The 17,315-nt window shown below is 56.5% G+C and overlaps 1 protein-coding gene and 1 long non-coding RNA gene across 3 annotated transcripts in view; one reads left to right on the top strand and one right to left on the bottom strand.

The window, feature by feature from the left end:
* The window catches only part of CDK18 (cyclin dependent kinase 18), a 36,595-nt gene that overhangs the window by 12,346 nt on the left and 6,934 nt on the right, over positions 1-17,315 (bottom strand). Inside the window, exons 1-2 of one of the 2 annotated variants that reach the window (XM_051808858.1) lie at positions 4,403-4,480; positions 1,270-1,410 (exon numbers count right to left, since the gene is read on the bottom strand). Coding sequence is in view for 1 of the 2 variants with exons in the window: in XM_051808857.1 (XP_051664817.1) it covers positions 4,403-4,526 (124 nt within the window). In the remaining variant the exon portion in view is untranslated. Of the gene's footprint in view, positions 1-1,269; positions 1,411-4,402; positions 4,550-17,315 lie in introns of those variants that run through there. The other variant, XM_051808857.1, reaches the window with a different exon arrangement.
* Positions 7,525-15,743, top strand: LOC127480599 (uncharacterized). The gene is made up of 3 exons (XR_007907968.1): positions 7,525-7,977; positions 12,042-12,201; positions 15,270-15,743. It is a non-coding gene; the product is annotated as an uncharacterized LOC127480599 (long non-coding RNA).

The following is a 17,315-nucleotide window of genomic DNA, read 5'->3' as shown; positions in this document are numbered from 1 at the left end:
AGATGTGCTTTTGTGCCATGGTCACCGGGAAAGCAGGGAACCTGAGGGGTGCAGGGTGTCCTGGGTAGGCAGCCCACACCTTAGAGGTGGGGTCAGCCCGTGCCACTGGGCTTGAGAGGGCCTGAAACAGCGCCAGGAGGTTTTGGGCAGACAGGAAAAACAAGGTACAGTCACCCCTTTTTGTTTCTCTGGTCCCTTCCCCTCCTGTCCATCTGCTTGTACAGGAACAGTTAAGGAACATCCTGAATTAACCACAGGTGTGAAAGGAACGTGGATCAATGAAACTAGATCGAATCTTTTTCACTTGCTCATTTCCTAAGCAAATTATCTGCCAGGAAAACAAACAAACACAAACAAACAAACAAACAACCCCAAAAGCCATTTAAAATCTGACTGAATGGACTCCAACTAATCCGTCTTAAATGATGGTCTGGGTGAATTTGTGCTGGTTCCCATAGGTAAAAAAAAAAGCCCCAAAGCTTGGGAAAAGGTGCAGCCTGTCCTGAAAGGTGCAAACCAGCAGCACTGTCTCTTTGAAGCAGTAGGTCAGTGTCGATCTCCTCGTCTAAATGAACATCAGATGTGAAGTCAGAGGTCAATCGACAACCTGGATATTCCAGTGCATCCAAAGGGGATGGGAAAAGCAGGTAAAACACACAGGAGACTGGCAGGGATGAGGGGAAAGGTGTTTGGGCTGCCCTGGGGCCAGAGTGGGGAGGGGGATGTGGCAGCTCAGCACACCCTGGGCTGTCCCAAGGTGCACCCAGGGACTCCCAATCCCACGGGGATGCTCCCCAAGGGCTGGAGTTGCCCCCAGGCTTGGAGGACCCTCCTCGGTGCTCACAGAGGGGGGAGATGTGAAGCTGTGGGCGTGCAAACAGTGAGGGGCTGCTTGATTCTGCTCAGCATTTCCCGTGGCTCAGGGGGGGCCCTGACACCCTGCAAACAACGAGGCTGCCTGGGATATCAAAGCAAATTAAAGTGAGACCGCAGACACGGCTGAGGAGCCTCCAGCCCTTCCAGAAATACATTTAAACACAGCCCCTGCCAAAACAAGCTTTGATCTCCCAAGGAAAGGGGCCAGAACCCTCCGCTGCTTGCCTGACTTCTAATTACTCTGCTAAGTGTGAACTCTCTCCTCTCAAGGCTCTGTTGCACTCAGAGCTTGGATTATTCATCCTCCTCCCACCCACTCATCACCTCTTTGGGGCCTTGAGCTCCCAAGGTCAGATCTGGCTCTGTTTTATGCCGGTGCAAATTGGGAATTACCTTTGCAGCCCTTATCTGGGCCTGGGAGCACAGAGCAGGCAGCAGCTGGTTTGGGGCAGAGCCTTGGCACAGGTAAGAGCTGTTGCTGGATGCCACCAAGCTCTTATCAAAGCAGATGGGACACACCAAGACCTGATACCTCTGAAAAAAAAAATGGAGCCTTGCATTGTCAGGCTCCACCAAGGTGACATTGCCTGTGGCAGGAAAAGCTGTTTTTGCTTTTCCAGCCTGGAAAAAGAAAAAAAAAGCCTGTTTTTTTCCCTGTTTTATGGGAAAAACTGTTTGCTTTTCCAACCTGGAAAAAAAAAAAAAAGCCTGTTTTTTCCCTCGTTTTATCAGCCCCTGTGAGTGAGGTCATGAGAACTCCAGGGCAGAGAGGACAGAGCTGGGGATTTCTCACCACACACCCAACAGAGGGAGGTTTGTCCCCAGGAGAAGGTCCTGCCTTGTCCTGTTCCATGAGCCAGAGCAGCTCCTGCAGATGTTCTGGAGCAGCCTGGTCTGGTGGAAGGTGTCCCTGCCCATGGCAGGGGGCTGGAATGAGATGAGCTTTAAGGTCCCTTCCAACCCAAACCAGCCTGGGATTCTCTGATTCTTGGAGCACCTGGTGAGGAGGTCTGGCCTCTGCATCCCCCTCCTCCCCGAGGGTGGGCACAGACATTCCCAGCCAGCCCAGTGTGGGATGGGCAGACTGCCACGATGCTGCTACCCCCTGATTTCTGATGCTGGAGGGAACCTAAAACCTGCAAGCAACTCCCTGAGGAGCTACACGAGGTGAGGAAAGGAAAACCGATGGTGTTGATCTGAGCTGTGATTAGCACTTGTCTCTGGAGCCAGTGAGCACAGAGCCTGAGCTGTCACTGTTGTCACCAGGACACACAGGATCCCTGCAGGCTGCTCTGGAGCCCGGGGGAGGGCAGAGACAGCCCAGGGGCAGCCCCAGAGATCCTAACAGGGAAGGTGAAACTGCAGTGGAGCTGTTCCATGGGGAAGAGAAGCAGCACAGGAGCTGCTGCCACGGCTGCAGGCTCAGCTCTGCTCCCCACGCCTGGAGCAAAGTTATTTTCCCTCGCTGCATTTTGATCCTCCACCTGCAAAACCCACCAAGACCTCAGAGAGAACTAAACTCAGAGCCCTCTCCAGGCCCAGGCAGCTCCCATGGAGCCCAAACCTGACCCCAAACCCTGGTGCACAACCCCCTTCTTGTCTGTCCCCCTCCAGCTTCCCCCTGAGGAGCCTCCTGGCACAGGGATGTGGGTGAGGAGTTCCCAGCCAGGAGGGTTCATTCTCAGCCAAGAGATGCCTCAGACAAATGTGCCTGTCAGGGCCCTCCATAAACAACCAGGAGAGGGGATTAAGGGCACCCTGGAGGTGACTCCTCAGGGTTGTTCACAATCCCCACAGGAAACTCAGCCACGGGATCTCACTGAAGGGAGCAGGTTTGGGCACAGCCTGGGCTCTGTGGGAGAGAGATGGGAGCTAAACTGGGAACTGGGCAACCAGGGAATGGGGGGCACCAAGGAGGGAAAGCTGGGGAGGGGACCAGGGTGTGCCACATCCATGTGGGGAGGATCAGTGGAGCTGGCCCTGGGAGAGCTCGAGGCTGCACAGGAGGAGCTGTACCCCCAGAGTGGTGCTGGCAGATCCTGAGCCCCTGATGCATTCCTGGGGCCAGGCAGGAGGATCTACTACACCACATCCCAGTCTAGTACTGGTCCAGCCTCTAACCATGGGCTGGGAACACCCTCAGTCCTGGCTCACTCTGCTCAGACTCTGCTCTTTGCTCTTTCTCTCTCCTGGCTACCTCAGGAGCAAGCCCAAAAGCCCAGGGAGGGACTGGCAGATGCTGCTTGCACTGGTTTGCCATCCAGGAGCAAAGGAAGACTCGTGACTGACTCCTCATCCGAGCAGAATAACGGGGGAATCACCTCTCTGGTTTGCAGGGCACAGACAGGGAGCCGGGCTCCCCCATCCCAGCACAGCTCCCCCAGGGAGGGCAACAGCAGGAGCAGCTCTCAGCACCCAGGACTTCCTCAGCCTTGCCCCATTTTATCCCCACAGCTTCTGCACATCTAATTAAGGGCTCAAGTCTAATTATAGCCCTGGCTGCTGGCTGGGGTGTGAGGGGAGGTGTGTGGGAGCAGGGCAGGAGGCCGGGAGGGAGGGACTCTGCTCAGGGCAGCCCGGCTGTGTGGAGAGATAAAGGAGCCTCAGGGGCTGCGGGAGCGAGGAGAGCCAGCTCTAAATTAGGTTACTGCATCTCTCCTTGGGAGCAGGTTGGCTGGCACAGGGACGGTCCCTCCCCACCAGTGCCAGGCAATGACATCATTCCATCGTGGCCCAGCCCCTGCTGGAGCCCAGTGGAGCGTGGAGGGGCTGGGCTGTGGCACGGGAGGCAGCAGTGGCACGAGGGGGTGGCCGGGAGTGGCTCAGCCTGGCACCCCCAGCAGCCAGTTCAGCCCCGGAGGGGCCGAGCCCAACTCCAGCCGGTGCCCAAAGGCTCTGCCTGCCCGTGCAGGGCCACGGGGCTGAGCTGCTCCCACGCTGTGCCTGCAGCCCTGCCCCTCCCTGGCTCTGCCCCCGGCCCCAGAGCCTGCCCCAGCCTGCACCCTGCTCTGTTTGCACAAGGGATGTTAACCCTAAACCTCCCTGAGAACGGCCTCCCAGGGGAAGGCTGTGGGTCCAGGAGGAGATGTGATGCCCAGAAGAGAGAGAACAGCCCCCTTGGCTCGGGGGAAGCATCAGCCTGTAGCCCTGGAGAGGGCTCACAGCCCACTTTTGCCCCCCAGAGTCACAGCACGGGGAGGTGCTTTGGGCAGGCAGGAGGAGATCCCACACTTTCCCACTGCCAACCCTGACCACAGATGTGTCATTCCTCCCCGTTTTGTGCAAATACCTTTCCCTCCCATAAGTCTTTCCTTATGCAAGTATAAATCCCTCTTCACATTTAATGACAGGGTGTTATTAATCCCGGGGGATGGATGAGGAACCAACCCCGACAGAGGGGCAGAAACTTTCCACGCACACCCACTGAACAGCCCGGGGGCTGGAGAGGAGATCCCTGCTGGCAGCACTGACCCCAGATGCTCCTGACCGGCCCCAGCAGCACATCAGGGGCCTGGGGGCTCCTTACCTTCATTCCTCTGGTTGTTGAGCTGGTTGAACTGCTCCGTGAACTCCGTCAGCGACTCCTCGATGGTCTCCGTCCGCGGAACCGAGAGCGAAAACCTCCTCTTGAAGTTTTTCATCTTGTTCATTTTTCCCTCGTGCTGCCAGAGCCCTGCAGGGAAGGGAGAGCAGGCTGAGAGGGCTGCACAACACACAGGATTCCACCCCCCACCCCAGCCCCACAGCTCCTGCTCTCTGGGGCTCTGGCAGCACCCCAACCCAAATTTCCCCCCATCTGGGGCCCTGCAGGGGTCCCCTGGGACATCCCCATCTCCGAGGCACCACTGCTGTGCCAGAGCAGATGAGGAGCCACGTGGCCACCAGGGAAATTTGGGTTCCTCGTTTTTTAAGAGCTGGAGATTGTCAAGAGGGGCAGGGGGGTTTCTTTTCCAAGCCCAGAACAGGGCTGTGCACGCTCTGTCCCAACTACCAACACAGGCCGTGCCTTGTGGCATCCTTGGAAACTCTGGGAATGCCTGGATAGGGGAAGAGCAGGGCAGACGTACAAGGAAGGCAAGAAAGAGTAAACAGTGACGGAAAAGACTCAATCCCACCCTCCTCCCTGTGCAGGGAGGCCCCTCTCCCCTGGCAGTTCGGGCTCTGCTTTGCCCTTGCACGAAAGACTTTCTGAGCCAGCAGCAAAAAGCTGAGTGGAGCCAGGATGGGCTGGGGGGATCCTCCAGAGTCACAGCACGGGGAGATGCTTTGACCTCTGGGCTCCCTCGTGAGCCCCAGTGACTCATCCTGATGGGCATTAGAGTCGCCTTAAGCCGGAGATCTGATTAAAGCAATAAAACCCTTAAAGGAAGAAAACCCTCCCGGGGCACATGGCAAAGTGTGCTGGGGCTGAGCGGCCACGGGAGCTCGCTCTGGGCACTGCTTTGCTTTTCCTTTCCTGCTTTGGCTCTTCCCAGGCTCAGCAGCAGGATGGGATCAGGCTGGAAGAGCTGTCTGGGCAGGCTTTGGGCTCCAGCACCAGCCCTGCTGCACTCTGGTGCTGTTCCTCCTGGCCAGCACAGAGCCAGCACCCAGCCTGCTGTCCTGGCAGCTCCCTGCTGTCGTGGAATCCTGGAATGGTTTGGGTTGGAAGGGACCTTAAAGCTCATCTCATTCCACCCCCTGCCATGGGCAGGGACACCTTCCACTAGCCCAGGTTGCTCCAAGCCCTGTCCAACCTGGCCTTGGACACTTCCAAGGATGGGACATCAGTGTCTTACCCTCAACCAGCCACAGCTCTGTCCCTCTCCCCAGTCCCATGAGTGTAGGGATGCTCCTCCACCATCCCTTATTCTCTCGACCCTCTCACCTTCCTGGCAGGGGATTTTCCATTAACAGCTCTCCACTCCTTAATGCTGCTCTGACCCACCAACCCAAGGGAGGATCTGAAGGGGCAAATCAACCCTTGGTACCAAACAGGCACCAAAACTACCCGGAGAGGCTCCTTCCCACTCATTCCCACATCCCGTGCCTTCCCCCGCAACCCTGGAGCAGGTCAGCCCCCTACTCCTGGGTGTCCCTGCTCTTCCCTGGCTGTCCCCACTCCCCCCCAGCCCCCTCCGAGGCTTATCAGCGCAAACAAACGGTGATCGCATTCCAGGCTGACGCGATCAGACACAGCATCCGGGAGCCGGCGCATCCCCGTCGCCAGGACAACGGGAACACTCGGGCTGACATGCCTGCATCTGAAAGCTTAAAAGATTACCCGTCAGCAATATAAACACTCCGTTTGGGCGCCCGCCAGGCTCTGCGGTGAGGCATGGCACCCTGCAGTGGGTGAATCCCCTGAAAATCCCTGGGATTCACCCGAATCCTGGGCACTCACACGCCTCAGCCACCCCCACTCACCTCCCACCCCCAACGCTGCCAACACCTGAAAAGTGAAGGCTCAACCCTGCCCGGAATCGGGGCTGGGGTGTTTGCTGGGGGTGGGAAGGGAGGCTGGAGGCTGCTTGGAGCTGGGAAGTGAGGCAGGAGGATGACAGACACATCCACTTCAGCCTGCAGACACTGAAACGTTTCCTCAGCACGACAGAAACGTGCTTTGACAATAAAGATGTGGCACTGGTGATGCTGCATTAACAAAGTCTCCCTGCTGGCGCCCTCCTCGTGGTCCAAATAACGCCTCCAAGCAGCGCTGTTGCTTTGGGAGGGAAGGCAGAGCTTGACACTTGCTTTGGAGACCTTTTTCCCAGCCCACGGTTCCAATCTGACTCCTCACCTTGCAAGCTGAGTGAGTTCGAACCAGGGCACTGCTGGTGTGTGGAAAAGCTGCCAGCGTTGCAGGTACCCAAGGAACTAAACCCACCTGGAAAAGCAGGGTCAGGTTTTGCTCCTGACAAAGAAAAAGCCACAGAGGCTCCCGAGCTCGCGTTTTCACGTGGGCTCCAGGCTGGCAAAAAACTCTGCTCCACAAATCCCAATCCTTCCTCCCCCCCCCCTTGCCTCCTACAGGAATGCCAGCAGCTCCAGGCTGCTAAATATAAACCTCCTCGGAGAGGAACTGGGGTGGGGGTAAAAATAGCACCGGGATGGCTCCCTGCCTCTCCTGCCATTCCCTTCCTCTCCTGCCATTCCCTTCCTCTCCTGCCATTCCCTTCCTCTCCTGCCATTCCCTGCCTCTCCTGCCATTCCCTTCCTCTCCTGCCATTCCCTTCCTCTCCTGCCATTCCCTGCCTCTCCTGCCATTCCCTGCCTCTCCTGCCATTCCCTGCCTCTCCTGCCATTCCCGAGCTGCCCCGGGCCTGTTCCATGCTCCTCATCCTCACGGCTCCGGGCAGCTGGGGCTGTTTGTTCCAGCTACACCTGGACCTACTTGGCATCTGTTGATGGAGTTCCCATTCAAGTGTTTGTCAGCTGGAATTTATGAGGCTGTTCCTGCCCTCAGCCCTCCACACCTCCCCAGAGGAATTTGCCCCGGCCCCAGTGGCCACAAGGTTCCCCCTAAAACTGGGATTTGCTCCATTCCTGGAAGGAAACCATCCACAATGTACAGGCCAGAAGGCTGCAGGGGTGATGTAGGGTCAGGAAATGTGGGGTCCCCAGCGGGCACCCCTCCCCACACCCCAGCACCCCGGGGTATGAGGGGCTCCATCCCCTCTCCATCTGAATTCCTTCTGGGAGAAGGAATCCCCTTTAGAGCTGAAAGGAGCAGCCCAGCCCTCTCCCCCAGCATGGATTTCAAAGGGAGAATTCCTCTTGGTTTTTGTTGTTTGTTTGTTTTTTTTTCCCCCCACGTTTAGTGTCCTAAAGGAAGCAGAGGCATTTATTGCCTTTGGGAGAGAAAGTGGCACTCGCTGAGCAAAGCGATGCCATCCCTTTGTTTTCCAGCCTGACAGGAACCACGGCAACCCCTGCGCTGGAGGCACCGGGGATGGAGGGAGCCGATGGTTCCCAACGTGCACTAACACGACAGTTGCACGGCGGGACACGAGGGGAAGGAGCAGTTTAAAACTGGCAACCGGGAGTTTAGGCATCAACAGGCGGAAAATGAAATCACCCGGCTTGGAATGTGGCCAAGGACCGGGGATTAAAGCCAGCAGGGTGAGTGATCTGCACTTACTGTAATACAGTCGGGTAGTAAATACTTGGCTAAAACACTTCAAAGTGCCCCAAGCCGAATCCCATCAGGAAAAGCTCCTCTGCAGGATCAAGACAAGAAGTTAACGATCCTTTAAACGCTGTGTCGGGGGCAGTGACCACACTCAGTGAACTGTTCCCACCGTCCACATGGATCGCCCTTGCATCAGTACACCCAAAAACTGCTGGTTCCCTGCCCTGCAATTCATGGGACAGGTATTTTAGGCATCACCAGCGAGAGAAACTGTTCCCTTTCTCCTCCAGCACCTGGCAGGGCCTCGGAAGCAAAGCTGTGGAGCACTAACTACTTTATTGCTTTTCACAAATGCTAAGTGCCTCCATATTTTCCTTACCATTTTAACAGCCTCACGCCCCCATTTCCCAGAGGAAAGAGTGGAAAGCTTGGAGGGAATAGTTTGCTTCTTTTAAGCCTTTTTTTGTTTTTTAATTTTGAATCCCCACAGAGATTAACGGTTGTGTTTACAAGGCAAAATGAACAGTCCCGTTCAGCAGTCACAGCTCCTGCTTCCAGCTCTTAGGTGGCACTGATTCACTCCTGCAAGGATCAGAGAAATGGGGAATTCTGCTCGTGGAGCCCTGTTTGCTCAGCAAACACGGGGCTAAACAACCAACCAACCCACCCAGGCACCAAACACCCGCCCCTCCTCACAGGGCAAAGCACCGAGACAAAGCCAGACCCAACCAAAGCTCCCCAGCACAGCCCCCCCCCCCGTGCCAGGCAGCCCTTTCCAGGTCTGTCTTGGCCAGCTGAGGTTCTCCCTCCCAAGCTCCAGCACGGAGGAGGAGCAGGGAAAAGCTGCAGGAGCTGCCAAGGCGTCTGAGAGCAGGAGATGGGAGAGATTTCGGCCCCTCCGTGGTGCACATTCCTGTGCAAACAGGAGCTCAGCACGACCCAAATTCCTCCTCCTCCGCTCCGAATTTCCTCTGCAGGGCCGTGTTCAGGTGCTCAGAGGTGCGTGGAAGGAAATGGGGAGTGACTTGAGGCTGTTCTGGGGGGGTCAGAGGGAAACGACTCAAACACACACCAGGGATGACGCCGAATTTTCTGTGGCAGCTGGGAATGCTCCCAGGGAGAGAAGGGAGGGGCAGGGAAGGACATCAGCCCCTGACCAGCAAATGAACATCCCCTTGGCCACTCAGCTGTCGGTCTGAAACCCTCCCTGGGGTGCCAAGCTCCCTCCCCAGCACAGACAGAGCTGGGGCCACATCCTGCCCGGTGCTGGGATGGGCCATGGTCCCTGCCCAGCAGGCAGAGGGGTTTGCAGGAATTCCTCTCCCCAAAAGGTGAGTGATGAGGGCAGAGAGCAAGGCCAGAGCTCTCCTCCCTGCTCATTTGCCTCCCGCAGCTCAGCCCTGCCTGACATCTCCCCCCTGCCAGGAGGTCAAGATCCTGCAGGGAAAGGAGCCCCATCAATTCCTATTAATCTACAGGAGCCCTGCAGCAAACAGCAAGACCATCATCCCAGGGCAGCCACTGCCCTGGGCATGATTGAAAAGGGAGCTTGGCATCCCCAGGGAGCCAGTCCATCCTCACTCTGCAATTCCTTTTCCCTCCTGTGTTGCTGCCTTCCGTGATCACAAGGGATGCAGCACACCAGGAATGGGATTGTGGCAGCCAGGACATCACTGTCCTCCCCTGGCACAGCCACAGCTGGGAGGAGGCTCAGGAGGACAAATGATCCTGTGGCAAATGCCTAAGACTGGCTCCCACTCCGGCTCTGACCCTCTTGGAATGCCTTGGCTTCCCAGAGATAAATCAAGAATGAGGACACTTCCTTCCTCCCTCCCAGCTGGGCTGAATTCCCCTGGGATGCGATGCCCTGTCCAGCACAGCAGTGTTCCCATCCCTCCTTTGCAGAATTCCAACTGTAAGTTGTTTAATGGCACAGGCACAGGCACAGGGAGCATGTACAGATCCCTGAGGCAGACACAGGGATAGCCTGGGAAGGGTGGATGCTGTGGAAAAATTCCTGCCAGCCCAGCCTTTGGAGACTTTACAGAATCATGGGATCCCAGACTGGTTTGGGTTGAAGGGACCTTAAAGCTCATCTTGTTCCAACTCCTGCCATGGGCAGGGACACGTTCCAGTATCCCAGCTTGCTCCAAGTTTATCCAGCCTGGCCTTGGACACTTCCAGGGCTGGGATTGTAACCTGTACTCCAGGCAGGGGTGGGAGGGGAAGGAAAGCCCTTTGCTGGATGCACATTTCCCCTCCCATTTGTGCCGGTGCTGACAATGAGCCCAGTAATAGGAGCACACAAAGGAGGTTTGTTCTGCCTTTGTATATTTTGCCTCTCTCAGCCCCGTGTGGTGCAATCAGCAGCTCTCCCTTGGCTCTTCCCTCCCTGGCTCTTGGTGAGATCAGGGCAGCTCCGAGGAAGGCATTAAAATGACAGTCATTATTCCAGCAGCCTCCAAACACTGGGCACTTATTCCCCTAACCTGAGAGAAGTGTCCAGTGTTCAGCTGGAACAACAATAGGCTGCAACTGTGCAGTGTGGCCACCCCACCATCCCTGGGGGGCTGGGGGGGAGCTCAGGGCTCACATTGTCCATGCCCTGACAGTGTCAGTGTTTCCATGGATTCAGCATCCCCGGGGGATGAGCAGCCTGGATTCACAGCCACTGTGGACCAGCAGGTCCCCTGCTCCATCCCATCCCATCCCATCCCATCCCATCCATCCCATCCCATCCCATCCCATCCCATCCCATCCCATCCCATCCCATCCCATCCCATCCCATCCCATCCCATCCCATTCCATCCCATCCATCCCGTCCCGTCCCGTCCCGTCCCGTCCCATCCCATCCCATCCCATCCCATCCCATCCCATCCATCCCATCCCATCCCATCCCATCCCATCCCATCCCATCCCATCCCATCCCATCCCACCCCATCCCATCCCATCCCATCCATCCCAGCAGGTTTGCTCCACGGGGGCAGGCAGTGGGAAATGAGTCTCAGCAGAACCACAGGACTTTTCCCCTCTGAGGCAGACACTCCCTTCCACACTCACTATTGCTACAGCAGCTGTCTGAGTAATTGAGGCTTCATTTAGGGTCACTTGGGAGCTCAGGGCACGTGTCCCACCCTCAATCCTGGCAGTGTGACCACAGCCCAGGAGAGCTGGGAGCAAAGAGCTGTGCTGGGATTGCTGGGGCAGCAGCACTTCCCAGCTCTGGGAGGATGCTCCTGGAGGTGCTGCTGCTGGGCTGTGTGATGTTTAGCCATTCCCTCCCCTCTTCCATGACTCACTTCCACCTCCCATCCCTTTACTGCACGTCCTTCACAGCTCTGGGTACCCCGAGCAATTACTTGCTGAGGAGGAACATGACCAGCAAAAACCAGCCTGGGTCTTGGTTTTATGACACTCCACTGATTATTGACTGCCAATTAACTAACACAATCCAAGCTGCATCCCAGGAAGGTTGGCCCCAGCCTGCCTGCTCCTCACCAGCCCCTAGAGACCTGCTGTCCTGTGCTGGCCTCTCCCAGTGTCACCTCCTGCCATGTCCCACCCACAGGGGGTCCTGAATGCCCAGGGACATCCAGCAAAGTGCTCCTGGATCCTGCTGAATGAAAGACACTCCCAGAAAGACAAATCCAGCCCTGTCACCCCAGCAGCTGGCACTCAGCACTCCCGGGTGGCTGGAGAGGCAGCGAAGGAGGTGCCAAGGAGTCATTCTCAGGAACACAAAGCCTCTTATTTTCTCTCCCAGGAGTGTTTAACCTGTGGCTGAGTCTGTCAGCACCTGCCCTTCCTTTATTGCCACATGGGAAGGAGAATCCACGTTATGGGAGAGGATTCCTGGTATAGGAGAGCCCAAGTCCCACCGAGCCTCTCCCCCAGGAACATTCCCAACACAGCTCCAATCCCGCTGGATGAACCTGTGCAACACCCTCACACATGGGTTATGTGGGGTCTGCTGCCTTCCTAACTGCTGTTTTCTTTCCTCCTTTTCCTTTTCTTCCTCCCCCTTTTTTTAATTAGAGCTTTCCTTCTTTCCCAGCCCACACAGAGCTCCCAGAGCTGCAGGCTCTGTCTGTGACTGCAGACAGGAGCACGTGGAAAGCAGGGATTCACTTTCCCTGCAGTGGTCAGGAGGAGCCAGGAGGGGTTGTCTGCTCTGCCTTATAACAGAAAACTCTGGAATTTTCCTCCCCTGCCCCGTGATTTCATCCTGCACTCAAAGCCTCCCTTCCTGGCACGTGAGAACAAGGCTGGAAGGAAGGGATTCAAGGCTGGAAGGAAGGGATTCAAGGCTGGAAGGAAGGGATTCACTGCAAAACGAGGGCTGGGGGTGGTTAATCCCTTCTGCTGAGATGTGGGAGCAGCCCCAGGAGTTGGCTTTGCCCAGGGGTGTGACCAGAGGGACAGCTGAGCAGGGGGATCACCCAGCCCTGCTGCCCTGCTCCCCTTTCCAAAAGCATTCCTGGGGAGGGTATTTAAAGGAACAGAAATCACATCCTGGACACCCCAGAGCCTCGTGGAATCCCTGTGGAATCCAGGAAATGCAGCCACCTCTGGGGCAGGGAAAGGGAGGGGGGGACAGCAAGAAATGTGAGCCAGATCCTTGTGAGAAGGGGATCCCTCCTCTCCAGAGGGATGCTGGAAGCAAAGGATCTCGACAGGATCAAACCTCCCCCCAAAAAAATGGAGAAGGGTTTTAATACAAAGAGAAGCACAACATTCCTGGGGAGCAGCAGCACCACCAGCACTGGGAGCAATCCAGGGCTCAGCTCTTTGCCACAGGTTTTCTGGGAGACTAGAAAAGCCTGCCTTGCTCTGCCCTGATAAAAAGGGCTCAGAAAAAGGCTGAAACCTCTACAGCCCACCTGGATTTCCATGTCCCCCCCAGCCCTGGCATGGGAGGAGGAGCTGGAGAGGCTGTCCAAACAGCTTCCCATGGGATTAGTGCTTCCTCCTCTCCCAGCAAGCTCCCAGTTGGGATCCAGCAGCTCCTCAGAGCTGACACTGCTCCTAAACCAGCCTCCCACCGCCCTTGGACTGATCTTCCTGCAGCAGCAGCAGGGAAAGCAGGAGAGGGGATGGTGTTCCTGACCTACTTGTCCCCACTGCAGCACCTCCCAGTGCCAGCTCCGGGCTGGGTTTCCCCCAGGACGGAGCTCTGGAGCAGTGGTGCCCCTGGTTGGCATTAGGCACACAAAGCCCTTTGCAGCAGGGTTTCAAATCTCTTTTATTTAAAGCTGGGGAACAGTCACATGGTAGGAAGGTAGCGAGCAAACACTGCCAGTCTCCTTCCCTGCCAAGGATTGAACTAATCTGCTATTTAATCTTAAACCAGTTGTGCACCCACCCTTGGAGGGCTTTGTGCACGTGGATTTTCCCCCTGAGATGTGAGGGAAGAGCAGCCACACAGGTAGGGAGCACGAGGAGCCAACGCTTGAGGAATCAGAGGATTTCAAAGCACTGCAGGAGCCGTAATTGCTTTTGGATCCCTCTCCCCCAGAAGGAGAAAAAGCAAAGCTGCAACATCTCTCATCCCAGCCCCTCCTCATCAGGATGATCTCAGAGCCCCAGCCAGGGTGGGATGTGCAGGTGGGCACCTCTGTGACCCTTCATGGCTCTGCTTCCCAGATCCAGTGCCTCCCCACCAGGGAAGGGATCACCCTCCAGCTGGTGAGCAGGGAATTCTGTCCCACTGAGCTGCTGGAGGAAGGCAGGGGATTTAAAAAAATCCTCCTGAGCCAAGAGGTGGCTGCCAGGGATGCCAGGGTGGTACCAGCACTGTTTGGAAGCAGCAGACTTGGCCAGAGCGTTGCTGCCAGGACGCCAGGCTTTGGGACACCCCTTCCTCAGCACAAACAGCTCCAGGGATGGCTCTCCCTTCTCCTCAAACCATTTTCCTTGGATACAGGGGTGCCACAAGGAGGCTGTGGGATGCCCAAGAGCCCTGTGATGGTGAAAGCTTTCCAGGATCCCACCCTGGGGAGCTGCTGCCTTCCAGGAAGCTGCCCCCGAGGGAGCAGCAGGGCATCCCTGCACTGCCTGGGGACACCTCCCTCCCTAAAACCCTCACCCCAGCACAGCCAGGCACCACCACAACTATGATATTTTCATGTCAGACCAAACACGGACAGGGCTGGATGGGGAACAGAGAGCTCCCAGGTGAAACGTGTATCAGCAGATCAAACACGCCCCAGTGCCTGCAAACCCCCGCTCGCCTCCCCACCGAGGGCAACATTTCAGGCATATCTGGGAACTCTGCGAGCACACGGTGTTTAGATAAACCTTGTTCCTCGTTAAACTGTAAATAACATCTGGCTCACCGAGCCAAACCCAGCCCCAGCCCCGTGTCCTCAAAGCTGCAGGGATGGCAGACAAAGCAAGTGTGTTTGGTGGGGTTGAAAGTAATGAATTTATCTCTTTTTTTTTTTTTTTGCTTTTTTAAAGATAATTTTTCCACTTCGCCTCCTCCCCCCATACTTTAAAACCTATCCCAACCCTCGCTGGGTGCTGGTGGAGTTCCCCCCACAGCTCCGACGTCCTTGACAAGCAGGATTGGTTTCTGCACGAGCCTTGGAAACCGAGGGAGATAACAGAGCCCAGGGGGGAGATAAACAGAGTGAGAGAGCACGAGGGAGAGAGATCCCTCCCGGGAAAACACACGGCCGGGCTCACAAGTCCTTGGACACTGCTGGGAGGAGAGAGGTGCTGGGCTGAGCACGTGCCTGCAGCCTGCTGGGCTTTGGTGAGGCATCAGAAGCAGAAACCAACGGAAATAAATTCGAATATAGTGCTTTCCCCCTCCTTCCCCCAGCCAAAACACAAAGCTGTTTCCTCCTGGTTTTTCCCAGGAGCCCAGGAGACTCCGAGCCACAAAAGCTTGGGATGAGAAGGGATGACACTGAGCAGGGCTGCTCAGAGCTCGCTCGGGTGTTTTCAATCCTCCTCTCCTGCCTCACCAGCTGATAAATTGTTGCTTCATAGGAAATGCTCGAGATAAGGAAGGATTATAATCCTGAGGCCCAAAGAGAGAGAGGGATTTGGCCTGGGTTCACACAGCAGAGCATCAGTGCCCCCCTCTCCCCACTGCACCCAGTTCTTATCTGCCGGGGTTGGTGGTGCCCACTGCAGCCCAGTGTGCTTGCCATGCTATGATAGTGCAATTAGTTGCACAATTAATCGTTAATAAGAAGGGATTGAAGGGGATTAAGTACTTAAATAGAACACATGCTGCTAGTGGTAATTTATAAAAGTACTCCTCCTCCCTCAGACACTGGGTCGTGTTTTCCTGGAATTGGAATGACTCGGATGGACCTTTTCTCTGCACCTTCTGCACTGAGGAAATAGCTGTTTTTATCATCCCTGTGTGGCTGCACTGGAGTCTGAGGGGATTCAGCAGCACGATGGGCACTTCTGTGCATCCCAGGTTTGCCTCTGCAGGGCCAGGGCATCAACAGGAATGATGGGAAAGCTCCTACTGCTCCTGCTCTGTTCCAGGGGCTTTGGGAGTTGTTGCTAAAGCAGGAGGCTGGTGGGAGGGAGGGATGTGAAGGTGGTGTGGGGGTGTTGTGCTGGTTTGTTTAATGGAGGGAGCAGTCTGGGGACACAGAGACGCTCTCTGCATTTTAATTTGGATGAGGCACAAACCAATCTCTGGCTGGAACCAAAAAGAGCAGTAAAACCACTAGTTCTGCCTCCTCCTCCTCTTCAGACTCCCCAGGCACACAACATCGTTTCTCTGTCCCCCCTCTCCCTCCCCCCCTCACCAATTTACATTGCAAATGGTGTTTCCAAATTCCTGCCTAAACCCCAGGCACTGCCCAGGTGCTGCCAGGACCATCCACAGCCTTTTTGGGGACCCTCCCAAAGGGCAGGAACAGCCTGGAGGTGCCTGGTCAAGGCAAGGACTGCGGGGCTCCAACTCCCACCCCTGCAGCTTCTCCTCCCCGTGTCCCCATTCCCTGCGGCTCTGGGTGGTGACAGGATTTGTGCTGGCCCTGACAGCCCATCCTCCCCCACCCCACACCCACAGCAGGGAACTTTTCAGCCTTGAACCAAACACCAAACCAGCAGAAAAACAAACCCCGTGGCTGCTCTGCCCAGGGCACCCCTCAGGCGTTTCTTGCCTCGACCACACAAGCCTACAGTGAGTTTCCCCTGCTCTGGGCAGCATTCCAGACTCCAGCTCTTCCTCAAAAAGTAGATTATTCCAGCTGATGGGCAAGGCCACAGTGCAAGTTCTTCCCCTGCTCTGGCTGAGGTGGCAGTGAGGGGTGACACAGGCTCTGTGCTGTCCCCCAGGTCCTGTGGACCCCCAATAACAGGCAGCATTCCCAGCACACCCATCCCAGTGGCACAGGGGGACCAATTCCATTGCATCCCATCCCAGTGGGCCGTGGGGACTGACTCATTCACAGCCCATCCCACCCCAACAGGTCATGGGGACCAACTCCACCACATCCCATCCCAAAGGGGCCACGGGACTGCATCCATTGCATCCCATCCCAAAGGGGACATGGGGACTGACTCCACCACATCCCATCCCAAAGGGGCATGGGTACTGACTCCACCACATCCCATTCCAAAGGGGCCATGGGGACTGACTCCACCACATCCCATCCCAAAGGGGCCATGGGGACTGACTCCATCACATCCCATCCCATCCCAGAGGGACATGGGGACCAATTCTATCACATCCCATCCCAAAAGGGCCACAGGGACTGACTCCATCCCATCCCATCTCAGTGGGACATGGGGACCAACTCTATCACATCCCAACCAACAGGCCATTGGGACTGAATCCATCCCATCCCAAAAGACCCATGGGATTGACTTCATCCCATCCCATCCCAGTGGGACATGGGGACCAACTCTGTTGCATCCCACACAGAAGGTCCCAGCATCCCACAGCCCCAGTGGCAGAGCAGCTCCCTGTCCATGCCCAATCCTGGGATAAAGAGGGGCTTTTCAGTCCCAGCTGCTCCTTCACCTCCTCTGGGCAGTGCCCAGGGAACACCCGGGATCAATGCCTGCACTGTGGGGTGGGCTGGGAACGCTCCCCCCTGGATGTGGTGTCCCTCAGGCAGGATGGGGAACACTGGCAGCCCTGCCAAGGGCTCCTCCTCCCAGCCACGGCCCCGGGATGTGGCTGTTCCCTGCTCTGGACTAACACTGGCCTTCAGTGCCCCGACTGCAAACACCGAAAGCAAACAGTGTGTGGAGAATTCCAGCGGCAGGAATCGTGTCCTGGCTCGTGGGGCAGGGCTGCAGCCAGACACCAACCCGGCAAAAATCAAAAGGACAGATAAGGGGAGGC

The sequence above is a fragment of the Manacus candei genome, unplaced genomic scaffold (genome assembly GCF_025592945.1).
Source record: "Manacus candei isolate 608988 ecotype Guabito, Panama unplaced genomic scaffold, ASM2559294v1 h1tg000073l, whole genome shotgun sequence".
NCBI classification, from domain to species: domain Eukaryota; kingdom Metazoa; phylum Chordata; class Aves; order Passeriformes; family Pipridae; genus Manacus; species Manacus candei.
The sequence above is the reverse complement of the archived record's forward strand: the minus strand, read 5'-3'. Positions and strand labels throughout refer to the sequence as shown.